Source organism: Aythya ferina (genome assembly GCF_964211825.1).
Source record: "Aythya ferina genome assembly, chromosome: 15".
NCBI lineage: Eukaryota > Metazoa > Chordata > Aves > Anseriformes > Anatidae > Aythya > Aythya ferina.
The window spans coordinates 8,209,990-8,225,078 of NC_140314.1; the positions used below are offsets into that span (position 1 = coordinate 8,209,990).

The 15,089-nt window shown below is 41.0% G+C and overlaps 2 protein-coding genes across 2 annotated transcripts; one reads left to right on the forward strand and one right to left on the reverse strand.

The window, feature by feature from the left end:
* The first annotated feature begins 47 nt into the window (after window positions 1-47).
* On the forward strand, window positions 48-3,776 carry THUMPD1 (THUMP domain 1 NAT10 acetyltransferase adaptor). The gene is made up of 4 exons (XM_084536703.1): window positions 48-376; window positions 620-800; window positions 1,147-1,395; window positions 2,028-3,776. The coding sequence occupies exons 1-4, from the start codon at window positions 164-166 to the stop codon at window positions 2,351-2,353; spliced, it is 969 nt and encodes a 322-aa protein (XP_084392829.1). The 5' UTR covers window positions 48-163; the 3' UTR covers window positions 2,354-3,776.
* A 138-nt stretch (window positions 3,777-3,914) lies between these two features.
* Window positions 3,915-14,532, reverse strand: LOC311445052 (acyl-coenzyme A synthetase ACSM4, mitochondrial-like). The gene is made up of 13 exons (XM_084536733.1): window positions 14,279-14,532; window positions 13,635-13,845; window positions 12,916-13,123; window positions 10,898-11,041; window positions 10,290-10,446; window positions 8,560-8,639; window positions 8,063-8,186; window positions 7,583-7,663; window positions 7,285-7,386; window positions 6,170-6,297; window positions 5,980-6,079; window positions 5,031-5,150; window positions 3,915-4,685 (listed from the first exon to the last, which is right to left on the reverse strand). The coding sequence occupies exons 1-13, from the start codon at window positions 14,519-14,521 to the stop codon at window positions 4,599-4,601; spliced, it is 1,785 nt and encodes a 594-aa protein (XP_084392859.1). The 5' UTR covers window positions 14,522-14,532; the 3' UTR covers window positions 3,915-4,598.
* Between the last annotated feature and the right edge of the window lie 557 nt (window positions 14,533-15,089).

The window sequence follows — 15,089 nt, forward strand, 5'->3', positions numbered from 1 at the left end:
TGGCGGGGCTCGGCCGTGAGGCGGCGCCGCGTGGAGCCCCGGGCGGGGCGGCGCTGACGCCATCGCGGTGCGCGGCGGCGGCGGGGCCGGTGTCGGTGTCGGTGTGTGTGTGTGTGTCTGTCTGTCTGTCTGTCGGTCTCTGTGCCGGTCCCGGTCCCAGCCCATGGCCACGGCGGAGCCGGTGGCGGCGCGGAAGCGGCGGCCCAAGGGGCACTTCGCGGCGGCGAGAGCCAAGCGGCCCCGCGGCAGCGGGCGGCAGCTGGAGGCCGGCATGCGCGGCATCCTCATCACCTGCAACATGAACGAGCGCAAGTGCGTGGGGGAGGCCTACAGCCTGCTCGGCGAGTACGGGGACCTGCTCTACGGGCCCGAGCAGGTGCGTGCGGGCTGCCCCGGCCGTGACGGGCTTTCCCCTCGGCCTGGTGGTGGTAAGGGCCTGCTTGGGGGGGCAGCGGTGCAGCCTTTCTGTCCCTAACTGCACCCTGCACCCCCCGGGGGTGCTGGCTTCCACAGGTGAAGCCCTGTGTAGCCCCCTGGAGATGCGGCCCCTGGCGGGTTTTAAGTTTTTGGCGCTTTTGGCCTGTACTTACTGAAGTAGGGATGTGCTTTGTGTGAACAGTTTTCAGATCCTGAGGAGCGGCTCTCTGGAAGTGAGAAAGAAGAGGATGAAGATGACGTTGAGGCTGCCCTGAAGAAGGAGGTTGACCAGATCCGCACCTCGACGGAGCAGAAGCTGCGGCGGTTCCAGTCGGTGGAGAGTGGTGCCAATAACGTGGTCTTCATCAGGACCCGGGGCATAGGTGGGACACAGACACTGCACGGTGCTGCTCTGAACAGCATCGGTTACAGGCCACAGCGTGGCTGCCCAGGAGCTCGTGTATGCCAGACAAATAGAGAGTCTCTCCTTCCCTTTAGCCTTCCCATTGAATTCTGTCATAAGCAGAATTGCTAGAAGTCGAGGAGTCTGCTTTGACAAAGTGATCCTAAGGCATCCAGTTTTGGTGTATTAAAACAGTTCTCAGAAAATGATTTGAGGCAGACCACAGTGCACCTAAGCATGCATTTTCCTGACGTATTATTAAAAGGGGGGAAGAAGGGAAAAAGTGCCTCCAATTTGTTTCTCATACCTAGCTGTTTTTCTTTTAGAACCTGAGAACCTGGTACACCATATATTAAAGGACATGCATGCCACCAAAAAGAAGAAAACAAGAGTCATTCTGCGCATGCTGCCCATTTCTGGAACTTGCAAGGCTTTTATGGAAGATATGAAAAAATACACGGAAACATTTTTTGAGCCCTGGTTTAAAGCCCCTAATAAGGGTACTTTTCAGATTGTTTACAAAGCTCGTAATAACAGTCATATGAGTAGGGAAGAAGTAATTAAAGAATTGGCAGGTATGTACTGATTTCACACAGAACAAAAAACAAGCTTAGAAGCAGCCCACAATTGTGTGGATAACAGCATAGCATAAGTCAGACTACTAAAAGAAAAGTGGTCTAAATGGGCATACATATTTGTTGTTTAAAATCTATATGTTGAATTACAGAGACTTCTCTATGACTGTGAATACAGCTTGATATCAGTGTGCCTTGTTAGTGTTGATGCCTTAAAAGATCATGAGCAGAATAGCGTACAGTATTGAATTTCCTTTGTTGTGTTAGTTTCGCATACTTTGAAAGGACTGCTATCAGGCATTTTGAATGCTATATTGCTAATTTGAATGTTATATTGAAATAAGATATTGCTAATTCAATTGAACATACTACTCAAAAAATAGCTCTGCCTTACTCAGGTATTTTGTTTCTTGATAATTGCAATGGGTTAATTTTCCAGTTACTGCAGTCGTACTGATAGTATCCTCTAGTAGTTGTGCTCTGTTCTGCTATTTTAAACAACTGCAATAAATAGCAGTTGGTTACAATTACGGGGGATGTTGTCTTCTCTAATTTTTATCCTTTTAGTAGTGTATGCTGATGCTCTGAAACCATTTTTCCATCATTTTAAAAACTATATCTTGTCTTTACAGGAATTGTGGGCAGCCTCAATCCAGAAAACAAAGTTGATCTTAACAACCCACAATATACAATTGTGGTGGAAATAATAAAGAATGTCTGTTGCTTGAGTGTGGTGAGAGACTATGTTCTATTCAGAAAATACAATCTACAAGAGGTAGTGAAGAGCAACAAAGAAGATGCACAACAAAACCCATCAACCGTGACAGAAGAACAGAACTTGACGGTAGTAAAACCAGAAACCGAGGAGGAAAAGAGCTCAGAAGAAGTAAAACAAGAGAATAAGAGTGAAGGTGAAATACAAGCTGAGTCCAAGGGGAATGATACGCTGACAGTGTAGAAAATGTAGAAAGATCAACACGATGGAAACCTATTGAAAATGTTGCCCTAGAGTTCTGTCAGTGTGTTTTAAGGAGGAGAGTGGGTTTTGTTTTGGAATCTTGTTTTTAAAATCCACATGTGTAAGAATTTTAATGTTCACTGCAGGTGGAGCTGACTTTATACTGCAGATGTGAGAGTGCTTCACCACTGGTGAAGTTTGCTGTCATTCTTCTACAGCTTGGTTCTGCATTGCTTTTTGTTAGCACAGAAGGCAGATGTATTTGCATACATAGATAAATGCCACCAACCCAACACATATTGACCCTGTTTTGTTGTATCTGATGACTACAGAAATGAAAGGCAGTGCAGAATCAACTCTGTCAGGAAGTATTGACAGAAATGAGAGATCTAAAGAAGACAGTTGCTTGCAGAGAGTTTCTAGGGAAGTGATCTGACTATTAGTGTGACTGCAGAACTCAGATATATTTTTCTATGTAAACAGCAGAATGAGCTAAAACTCCTGATCCTTTCCTGTATGAGGGAAGGTTGTAAATATACATCCCTCTACAAGGACATGCAAAGTCTTGAAAGTGTATTGGAAGAGCCGCTATGATCAAAATACTTGAATACTATGAGAGAATTTAGAATAATAGATTTGACTGTTCTACAACAGTAGAAGTATGGTGCGGGCATTGCAGATGGCTTTAGCAAGAGCTACATGTGTGTTTACATTAGCTGTGTATACAGCAATTACTGGCTTATAACAAATGCTGTATGTGGTCACTGAACAGAATCCTTTCCAGTATTTTCTTGCAAACAGACTTTTGCTGCTCTTTCCAAAGACATAATCTTTGGGGTGGGGGGAGAGGGAATACTGGGAGGGGGTTTTAAAAATCTTTGTTCTTACTGTTTTCTTAAGTTTCAAAATTTGGATTTAAAAACTGCTTGGAAATTTCTAATGAAAGAAGCTCTCCATGATACCATATTGGATAAGGGGAAATAAATTTAATTTTTGATACAGTTTTAGCTTTACAAAGTTAATTTTGTTTCATATTGAATGTAATGTCAGTTTTTCTGTTGTCAGTTTGTTAAAATAGTTCTTTTGATATCACAGTGACTGGGGAAAAAATCAAACAAAAACCAACAACCAAAAACCACAGCTATAACCTGCTTTACATTAGCATTTGGAGTATGCTTCCAGTACAACTGTCTAGCTTTAGTATTTCATTTCTAGTATAAAAGCCTGTGGGTTGCTAATGGGAAAAGCCTGTCTTGTTACTTGTCTTGGTTTAATGAAAAGGATTTGTTCAAATCAAAACTGTTTAGTTTGTATTTTCCACTTCTGTCAAAACTGTTTTAGAAGTTGGAAAATTAAGAGGACTTTTTCCCTAGTCCTGTATCCCTTACCACCCATTTATTAAAAATAGGCTTTCTTACCTGCATCAGTGTTTTCCTTTATGTTTTAAAGCTTTTTGTGTGTGGATTAAAACCAGCACTGTCTAGGTCACACCTAGGAAAGAACCATTAGAGACCAGACACAAAGGCCAACTGTGAATGTTTATTGGTGGCTGATGTTGGTCATGTTGATCATGATTCAAGACAGCCTACTCATAGTATTACCAAGGACAAAGATAGATCCATGAATAGTGTTTTTTTTTTTTCCTTCTGCCTCTCACTCTTACAAGCCTGTATCTGACATATAGGTGCCTATGCTGCAGGCTTAGGATGTCCGCTTCGTTTTTTTTTTTTTTTTTTTTTTTACTTCTGACATTTTTTTCTTTTCTCTTTTGTAATTTTTACACACAAATTCCTGAACCTGGAGGCTTTCGAGATTTATATAAACAGGGTGCTTAATTTGGATATGTGCATGATCTATAGCCATTTCTGGGTACGTTATCAGCTACTACTATGATTTCCTTATTAATAAACTTCTTGTGAGTTAAGATACCTGGTCTCAAAGAATTAACAGACTGCTCCTTCACATGGTAATCACTCCTGCCATAATTCTGACAAGCGTTAGGCAGCTGGAAGATGCTGCATTTGTACATGCTTTGCTCGGTATGTTTGATTCTATGATTTTTGTTAAACAAGAATGCAAATGTTTAAGGACCACACAGTTGGGACTTCTTAAACCTTGTGCATTAGTACACATTCACTGCCTAGTGAGTGAAATACAATCCTATATTGGTGCTTACAATTGTAATAGAAAATCTCCATTACAAGTGGAATCAGTGGGGACAGTTTTTTTAGATTGCTTATCAAAACTAAATCTGTCCCCACTCTTTGTTCCTCAGTTCACTCCGTCTGATTTTCCCAGTGATTGTCTTCGGCAGCTGCTCGACAAATTCAATCTGATTAAAAAGAGGGAAAAAAGTAAAATAAGCAGACTTCATTTATAGATTTTTGATTCAAAATAACATAGGTTTCCATTCTGTTTAATTTAAATAAGAATTTGGTAACTTGTAGAATAATTCCAGTTTGTTTTTCAGATTCTGTAGTGTCTATTATTTTCCATAATCTTCCTGGAAATAGTATTTGTCGTTTCTCTTGCATACCACATATTTGGGCTTTTTGGTTTGTTACTAAATTGGATGTTATGAACTGAGTCTAATTTTTCAGTTTCTAGCCTCTCTCCACTTTAAAAAGGTGATCAGGAGTTCTTATTTTATTTTTTTAATACACTCTTATTTACTTGCCTTTCTGGGGTACTTGTATGGAGCAGTAACTTTCTTTACATGATCTTGCAATTCGCAGGCCAATTTCTTTCGATCATGTGTCTTAAAGGAAGGAGACAAGACCACAAAAGCTTTTACCACCTACAAAGGGAAAATAAACCAAAAGTACAGCATTAATTAATCTAGAGCAACCTAGTAAATGAGGCAGTTAATTGAGAATAAATGAGTATTGCCTGTAGTATCAGCTTGCTGTTTCACATCTGTCCTGTAAACAAATTTAAAATTCTGACTAAATAATGAATCACAGAATCACAGAATCACAGAATTTTCTAGGTTGGAAGAGACCTCAAGGTCATCGAGTCCAACCTCCAACCTAACGCTAACAGCCCTCCACTAAACCATATCCCTAAGCTGTACATCTAAGCGTCTTTTGAAGACTTCCAGGGATGGTGACTCCACCACTTCCCTGGGCAGCCTGTTCCAATGCCTCACAACCCTTTCTGTAAAGAAGTTCTTCCTAACATCTAACCTAAAACTCCCCTGGCTAAATGTTTCTACTTTATGGTAACAAAGGTACTAAATATCATAACACAAGTTTCAAAATCTGCTTCCAAATTTCTAAGAGTTCTGCAAAAGACTGTTATAAAGATCTTAGATGCTGGGGCCTTTTCTGCAAATGTACATTGTTAAATTAAGGAATATAATTCTCCCAGCAGTAGGTGAAAGTGTACAGCAATTCCTACCAGAGTCACTTTTATATTCATTGTCATGTTCTTTAACAGACTAATGATTATATTGTCACTAAAAAACCATACATGGAATATGGGATATACAAACTATTGCTTTACTCCCTTTGAGTAAAGTGATGAAAAAGTTGGGATAGCTATATTAAGGATCTTATGAATTCACTGGCAACTGAAGGTAAACTGACGGAAGACATTTCATGAATCGAAGAGTGATCACTAATTACCTCGCCTCTGATGGGGTCTGGGCTGCTGACCACAGCTGACTCTACAACAGCTGGGTGCTCTATCAGGGCACTCTCTACTTCAAATGGTCCAATACGATACCTAGGAGAGAGAAATTAATTAAATGCTTAGGTGAAAAGCATATAGTTATTTCTTAGACATTTCTTGGCACTTTAAATGAAATCTACAAACCCAGAGGAGATGATGACATCATCAGATCTCCCCATAAACCATATGTAACCATCCTCATCCATGCTCCCTCTGTCTCCAGTGATATAGAAGTTCCCACGGATTGTTGAAGCGGTTTTCACTGGATCATCCTGTTGAACAAGCAACAATTAAATACTCGAAATATTGGGAAGCCTTAAGCTTAGAGATGAGTTTTGCCACTTTGGACACTACCCATAATACCTTTCACTGCATTCTTTCTAAGAGCTTGTGCTTGCTTTTTCCATAAGGGAAAACTTATCACAATGGCACATACAGAAGTGAAGATCACACAGTAGGTCTGTTGAAGAAAGGGGGAGAGAATGGAGGTTTCATATCATGAAGTCCTTGCTCAGTCCAAAAATAAATACTTTATAATATTAAGAATATTTTACCCTGCCCCTATCACAGTAGCTGGATCTCAGATGGAACTTGAGAAACAGAAAATCATTGTCTCTATCTAGCCCTGATCAAGCTACTTTTCCCTTGGGGTGCTTATACCTGCAGCCTGTCTGAGTGACCAAGTTTGAAGAAAAAAAACATATATACAGCAGCACCATTGCTGTATACCTTTCTGGATTAAAAGAATAATGGTGGGAGAAACAAATACATATACTCAGTATCTGTGCATAATTCGGGTCTACACTTTAAGAATCTCTTCTTGCCTTCTATGCTGTCTGTAATTATGAAGAAGAGATGGTGGGAGAAGCAAAAGACCAGTGTTTCTACACAAAAAAGTAACATAGATGCTGCAGAGGCGCTCCCTTGAAATGCACTAGGGGTGAGTACACCCTCCACTAAATTTGAAGGAGAGCGCTTCAGTTTGGCAGCTTGTTTTGGATTAATATTGTTACAGTAGTCAAGGTGGGATATGTTGGGGAAGGGCATGGGTGACCATCTTATGCTGAAGTTTGAACTGTTGCATGTTCCTGCCATCGATACTTTAGCTCATGCCACTGAGTCAAAAAGTCACTGAAGTCACAGCACTGTTAAGTTAAGAAGAGCCACAAGCCTTTTGTGCTGCACCTCCTCCTGTAGGTATAAATGCATATCATGCTGCAGGCCTGAACTGGCTCTCAGGAAATTCACTGTTGGCTTACCACGTATTGAGTGAAAAAAGTGAATGGCCGCTTGGCATCAATTTTGATAGCAATGTCTCCTTCTTCCCCAGGAGGCAGAACACTGCCTTTTTCATCTATAATCTGCAACAGAAAAGGCAAATGGGTAGTTATGTTTTCACATTTTAAGAGCGCCATGTTCTAAAACTAATCAACACAACAGCTCAACCACTCACAGCCCCGAATACCACCATATGGTACTGAAAGTTGTACTGTATGTTGTGCTTTCCCATTTTTCACTTCCTATGATAACAGCAAACAGAAAAGGAGATCACCATACCTGAACATCGTAGGGGGGAGCTGCCTTGCCCAAGGAACCTGGCTTAATTTTCATTCCTTTCATATTTCCACATATCAATCCCTGTTGGAAAAAACAAACAACCAGCCCAGATGTTTTTCGCTGTCATTGCTGAGGCTACTCCTGCTCTTGTACTGTGCCCACTGCTGAGCTAGCTTAAGATCTAAATCTGCCATCTGTGTAAGCCAAAACATTAGAGGACTTCACTGAGAGTCTTCAAGAAAAAGTCTATGACATTTTACAGTTTAAGTAATCTTAGAAGCAGTATCATAACCAAGTTGTAATTGTAAGTAAAACAATAAAACCTCCTGAAGGCAATTGCTACATATTCTAATGTCAGCGCTCTTTCTTAATATATATAGCCAGGTTCTATATTTGCCAGGAGGAATGAGATGTCTTAGTCCACTGAGAGTCTTGAGTGATAGCTAAGTTGTAGCCCCTTACAAATGAGGGTGAACGTACAATTTCTGTTTGGCCGTAGCCTTCATAGATATTCAGTCCTGTTTGGCTTTTCCACTGTTCCATCACTTCTGGGTTGACTGGTTCCCCTCCACTCAAACAGTGTTTCAGTGTCTTGAATGTGTACCTTCATAGACAGAGGACATTGCTGATATCACAGGAAAGAAAGGAACAAATTCCGCTCTCCCAGACAGCTGTATGTCCAACCCTGTGACTTCAGGGCAGACTGAACTTTCTTAGAGCTAGGATTGAGAGAATGCCTAGAGGTATATTTATTGTCAAATGCCTCAGGGCAAAACATGCTCTGGGTTGGAGGTGTCAAAGGGTACGTTTTGTCACCTCTCTCTGCAATACTGAGGAAAAGGCTGCACCTCCTGACAGTCCTTGCCTCCAACACAGAATTTCAACCACTCTGAGAGTTTAAGTAGAAAGTAATATTAAGATGCAGGCAATAGCTTGCCCAGGCATGGTATGGTCACTTGCTAACAGACATGAGGTACCTGGTGAGGTCATGCTGTACCAACATGCGGTAGACAGTTGGGGCGCTGCACAGAGTGGTCACTGGATACCTGCACAAGGTCTGACAAATTAAAAAGAAAATTAGAATTCAACAATATTTTTTGGGGGGAAAAAAAACCAACAACTTGTTGCTAATGATTCATTTCTATTCCATATTAGGGCACAAATTGTAAAGCCTGACTGTAACCTCACTTAACATTGTAAGCCAAAGCAAAAAGAAGTCAAACCCACAAAGTAAAACAAAACAAAACCAACCAACCAACCAACCAAAAACAACTGTGACTGTCAGTGTTGAGATAAGATACTTAGAGTGCTTAAAACACCTGGTGAAGAGGTGATATACTGTGGTAAACTGCTGGTGTTCCTAGTTTGTCCTGATACTCACTTGAAGCACAAAGGACTTTTGACTTTTGTGTGAAAACCTGGCTCTAGAGGTACAACATAATTTCTGAAAGGGATTTCAGTAAAGCATGCATTTCACCTTAGGATAAAGTCAGGCACTGCAAAATGGAGGCACCTAAGACGAGAGGTTTCTTTTGAATATTTTGCCTTTGTCAGTCTTTGATTTGATCTCACACTGAAAAGAACTGCCACAAAGCTCCAGACATGCTGCAATTCCTCAGCAGTCCTGACAAAGTGCCTGCCATGCAGTACAAGGTGCAGAGCCAAACCTCTTTACGTTTAGGCTGGGTTGAGAGTAATGTTGTATTAAAAGTTTTTTTTTTTTTTTTTTTTCAGAGTGCCAAACATATATATTCCTTCTTTGGCTGGCACTGAACACAGGACATTAGTGCCTTGCTAGAAAAAGCAAAGATCTCAGCTGAACCTCTGATTTCTGACACATCTTTATTTCTCTCCAATAACACCAGCAAATGATTCTCAATCACTTAGGTAGAAGAGCTAAGCCACACTTTTTATTTTTTAAACCTCACATCTGCCTGCAATGAAAGTTTGCTCAGAGACAGGGGACAGGTAGTGATAAACAAAAGCAAAGGGCAGACCTCTCATTTACCAGTTGTCACTCCAGCCACACCATGGGTAAAGCAGCCTTTAACGTCTACTTCATTTTGTGCAGAGATGTGATATCCCATGCACATTGCAAACAGGTGTCAGCAAGGCCAAGAAATTTATTTAAAGAAACTAAAATCAAACTAACAACTACCATTTTGAAAAAGGAAATGGGATTAAAATGCCCAAATAAACCTCATGGTGTTAGGAACGTGTACTTTCCCACATACATGCTTTGAGCCATTTAGGAATAACACTCTCCCCTTTTTGTGTTGCAAGAGTAAATCTCATATCAGCTTGAGAGGCTTGAAAATAATTTGATTTAGGAACAAGCCCATCTCACTACTCCATTGTTTTCCAGTGCTGACTTGTCTTTCTTAAGGGTCACAGCATTTTAATTAAAGTATTAATTTACATGTAATTCAGCTCATTTATCATTTCAACAGTGAAATACAGGAGGGGAGAGGTTTAAGTAATACCAGTAACTCCTGCTGATCAGAAGCAGCTGGTAATATCCTATGCCCAAAAAAATCATGCTGCAAAATCCTTCCTGTATTATATTCCTATTCAAAGCACAATCACCTTGTGGTTATGCCAACTTAAAACAGCTAATCCCATCAACCTAAGAGGCTTAGTTTTGTGTCCTGCCTGGAAAACAACATGAAATATGAGTAACTACTCATTGTAAGCATGGTGTCCTTACATTTAAGATTACTTTTGGATCAAACTGTGGCATGGCATGTACAAAAGCACATGTACCCTGAAACCACGGACCAAAAACATTCCCAATAGCTGCCTTTATCCAGCCAGTGTCTGACATGCTCCACACGACGTCTGAGGGAGTCAAATTCATCCAGTATCTGTTAAAGACAAAGATGACCAATATAAGGATGCATGCAAGTGGAAATTAAAAATGTGAGCGGTTTTGTGTGTTGGTTTTTTGTTTGTTTTTTTTTGGTCTTAAAAAGGCATGGTAAATTTGATCCAAAACTCAAGAGCTCAAATAAATGCTTTTTATCTATCCTTTACATTGGTGGTAAACATAAAGAAAAATAAATTGTATCCTAACTAATTTTTTGAAATATGTTATTTTGCATGGATTAAATGGCAAGCAGTTTCTAAAATGGTGCTTTATACCATGTCAAACAAGATCCTTGCTTCTTGGGTACAATTCAGCTGAGGAGACCACAAGAAATGACATGCACTGTATGTGGGAGCCTCATCATCTACCATAGCTTTATCATATACAAAAATTCTTCTGTATGCTTTGTATGTCAGAACTGTAAAAGCACAATTAACAGAATACTTCACCTTCCACAGATAAAAAAACCCAGACCAAAGCTTCCATAGGAATGTTCAACCATTTTGGGGAAGCCTGTGGTGCCACTAGTAAAATAGATTGTCATTGGATCCTGACTTCTTGTCTTCACGCAGTTATGGACAGCAGGAGCGGCCCTTGAAAGAAGGAAACATTATATGAAACAGTGAGTGATGTTATTCAGCTAATTTAGCTTGGCTTCTTTGTGCAGGATTGTCTATATAGTGAGATGTTAGTGCTAAGAAACTACTGAGATTCCTTCACTCTTGCACTGCTAGTTCTGTATCGGTGTCATTGATCTTGGTCTTTAACTTTAACTATTCTCTGCGTACCTCTTCTCCACAGTTATACCCCCAACTGGCTCACGCTTTCCTTCACCTCCCACAACCACCAGAAGACCCAGTATCTTGTGTTTCACCAAAGTACCCTCCAGAAAGCATGTCTTCCAGCCTTAATGTAATTAGCTGAGGGCAGACCCACCATTTCAGGTGGTGGATGGTCCCACCAGTTAATTATCCTGGGGAAGCATGGGGATACACAAATTCCTGGCAGTCTGGCACATGATAGGGAGATATTTCTCATCCCGTAATGGGATGAGAAAACAAAACCACTTCTTCTGTGCCAGGATTGATGTTTGAAAAGGTTTTGCTTGGCACAGAAACATTGCCCATGCCTGGCCCCCACTGTAAGATTGGGCTCAGGATGTCTGTCTTCCTAGGCCTGCTGTCTCTCCGTGCTGGCTGGCAGGTAACCTCACTGACAAGCTCCACAGCTCCCTGGCCAGCTAAGCAACTGGCTAAGGCAGCTGAGGACATGGTGCTAGGAGGCTGGACAGCTACCCCACTAGGTAGGCAGGCTGCCAGCGATCTGGCGAGACAGCAAGCCCAGCAGGACAGCAGCCCAGCAGTCTGAGAAGACTGGGAGCCTGACAGCCGAGCACCCCCAGAGCCAGACAGCCAGCACTTTGCAAGGCAGCCATCTGGGGAAAACAGACAGCCTACCTGCCTGACCGCCAGTGGCAGACTCTGTAGGACTGACACAGTTCCAGACAATATTCAGGTTTTCTCAAATCAATTTTACCCACTACCATGGACCTAAGCCCTGAACTATTAAGCTCAGCATGCAAGAGGATGCTTCAAATCCACTTGACAATGCTTTAGTAGCTCTAGGAGGTTTAAGAATGCAGTGTTACTGCTTTCTTTGTTGTCCAGTTAACCAGTACTGAGGTGGTAATTGAAGTAAATACAGTGACAACTGGTAATGCTAGTTCAGACTTCAATGGTTGTAAGAGCGCATGGAACATCTTACAAAGCTCTCAAAGTGACTAGAGAGCTTGTATTCTACCATGAAAGAATGTTTTTAGCTACACAGATGCTTTTAACAAAATGTCAGTTTGTAAAAATCACACGTAGGACCCTGAGCACATTGCAGCAGGGTATTTTGCTTCCCTACCCCATGGTGCTTCACCACTCCTTGCACAGTCCTGTGCACTGCAGTGAAAAGCTGTCTGTTGGGTGCCACTTAGGCAGCTGCATTTCAGTAGTGAATCAGGTGGATTTCTAAATGCATTAGGATCATTTTGCAGTGTGCTCTTCTAGCTTTTCATAGTGAAATGCTATTCACATAAGTCTTATCATCATCAGGTTTTAGGAATATGAATTGGGGTAATTTGTATAGGATATTTTTCTTTGAGCTTTAGAGGGCAAATAGCCCACAGCTGTCAGTGAAAGACTTTCCTGTCTATTTTCCTATATTATTTCATAGTCATATGAATCAAACCTAGATGTCCTAAGACTCTCTCTCTCTATATATATACACACACAGATATATATTTATTTATCATTTTGGCTATTCCCAAATATTCTATTTCTTTGTAGAACACTGACTAAATTGCCTTCTCTCCACCCTCTCAAAGGTATTAGTTCATTAACAAGACACGGGTATGTGTTTAAATAATGAGAAAACTTCCATTTGAGGTAACAATGTTAGAGCTGAGGCAGAAAGCACTTACTTGAGCAAATCACTGAAGTTAAGCCACTCAGCTCTTCTGCTTTCAGATACAATTAGCTTTGTTTTCAGAAACTGGCACTGGGATGCAACTGAGTCCACCGCAGGAGCAAGTGCATCAATTGTAACAATACACTTAGCCTTGGAAGCCAGCAATCTATAGCAAATGTCTTTTGCTGTCAGCTGTGTTGTCCCTGGGATGAAGACAACACCTGGAAATGCAATAAAATGGGAAACTTATTGGCTATTTTTCACTTTCAGCCCTGGTCACTTCATAGCTTCTTCTGATTTGTTGAATATCAGCACCGTGCAATCCAGAAATGAGATGAGGGTTAAACAAGTCACACATCCTTGAACTCTCTTTCCACTTGAATACAGATGTGCAGATCTAAAGCACAAAATAGCTTCTGTTTCTAAGAGACCCTTCGCTCCAGGCACAATGTAAGTAGAAGGTATAACTACAGGGCAGTTAATGCTAGCAGCTTTACCATAAATCTGTTGAAATTAAATCAAATTGATTTCTAAATCATCACAAGCCACAAAAAGTGAAAGAAAACTAATGAAAGTAATTCCACCAGTCTTAAGACACTACCCCTGTCAACACCTTTGATTGTCAAATATGCAACCTACAAAATCAGGTAAGAAATGTAACTGTTAAATTAATTGTTATTGACACAGAAGGTAACAAGCAGTCCACAGACCATCAGGAACAATACCATTCACCTGTTCGCATACAAGCCGTATTCAGCAGCCACCACTCTGGGATTCGGGGTAGAATCACTATAATTCGGTCTCCTCTTTGCAGACCACATGGGCCAGAGAGCACATTGGCCACTTTTCGTGACTCGAAGCCCAGCTCTTCAAAGCTCCATTTCCTTTCACCTCCTTTTCCATTTATCCACCACAGAGCTGGGTTTGATGGTTCCTTTCGTTCCTAGAGACAATGTAAGAACAAGTGACATGCTGGTTACCTCCAAGACTCCTGTAGTTCTTCTGGGATGCTTCAGGCAGTGCAATTCAACAACATTATATATTCTAGGACAGGGCAAGGATCTTAAGCATGTGTTGAGTTACTGTTTAAAAGAACCCTTTTTCAAGGCACATGAAAGTTTGTGTGTATATTTAGCTGATTTGCAATGCTCATAAATTACTTGGAGGCTTTTACAAAACTGGCACTTTGTCATACACACAAAGCACCATGTCCCCTTTGATGCTGAAACAAATTGCTTGTTCTTGCTCTGCATAGTAAGACATTAAAATGGAAAAAGAGAAGGAAATTGAAGTATGTGACAGTTTTAGACATGAATTTTGGGGATGGAGGCACAGTTTCATTTAAAATACTGAATCCGCAGGGTCAGAAATACTACCTTTTCTATTTGAGACCACTTGTCCAGCACATCACTTGCAAAATTAAAGTATTCAGGCACTTCCTGTTCACAACGACCGATGGCTTCATAATCTGAGAGATTCAAAGGTGCAAAAGTCTTACGGCATTGGTGGAATAATCTGTAGAATGTCTGGATGCTCCATGGAGACCGCAACAATTGAATTTCAAGTAAAATCTTCATGGCAAAACCAGATATATGTGGGCTTTTGGAGAGGATAACCATCAGAGCTGTTTTTTTTTTTGATTATTTCCCTTCTAAAAGAGACAGAAAAATCAGTAATAGCATTATGATGTACACATTTCCAGCTGAGCTGCTGGCTCCAAATGGATCAGATGTATACAGAGCAGTAAAGTCCATCTCTTCATGACATTTTATCCCACCTCTCCTTATGGTTAAGATAGAGTTCCAATAACCCTTTTAAGGTTTTAAAGCTGTCCACAGGCTTCTCATAGAATTCCCCCTTGAGATGACAATTCCCATGCTGTCCAACCAAAGGATGGACTTGAAACTATGGACACACCTCCTCAGAGTTTTTGGTGTGTTGCATGTGAATAGTGTGTTGTTTGGACGGGCACTACTGCAGCTATTTCTGTCAAAAACAAAACAAAACAAAAACAACAACCAAAAAAAATCCACCAAACACTGGATAGCAGAAGCCAGGATTCAGCCCACAATTAGAAAGGATGAACCCTGTGAACCCTTTCTATCACCCCACTAAACTGGCTGCTGAACTCAGTCCTAGAGAGGTTTAGGGGTTAGATTATTTGTTGTTTGGACAAAACGTGCATGA

Bases quoted from the DNA above. Each gene is read 5' to 3' on its own strand.
- THUMPD1 (XM_084536703.1), top strand. From the start codon at position 164: ATGGCCACGGCGGAGCCGGTGGCGGCGCGGAAGCGGCGGCCCAAGGGG. The intron at 377-619 runs GTGCGTGCGGGC...TTGTGTGAACAG, and splicing joins TGCTCTACGGGCCCGAGCAG to TTTTCAGATCCTGAGGAGCG. The intron at 801-1,146 runs GTGGGACACAGA...TTTTTCTTTTAG, and splicing joins CATCAGGACCCGGGGCATAG to AACCTGAGAACCTGGTACAC.
- LOC311445052 (XM_084536733.1), bottom strand. From the start codon at position 14,521: ATGGTTATCCTCTCCAAAAGCCCACATATATCTGGTTTTGCCATGAAG. The intron at 7,664-8,062 runs GTACGTTCACCC...TTTTTCCAACAG, and splicing joins GCTACGGCCAAACAGAAATT to GGATTGATATGTGGAAATAT. The intron at 6,298-7,284 runs GTAAGCCAACAG...CTTGTTCAACAG, and splicing joins CTTTTTTCACTCAATACGTG to GATGATCCAGTGAAAACCGC.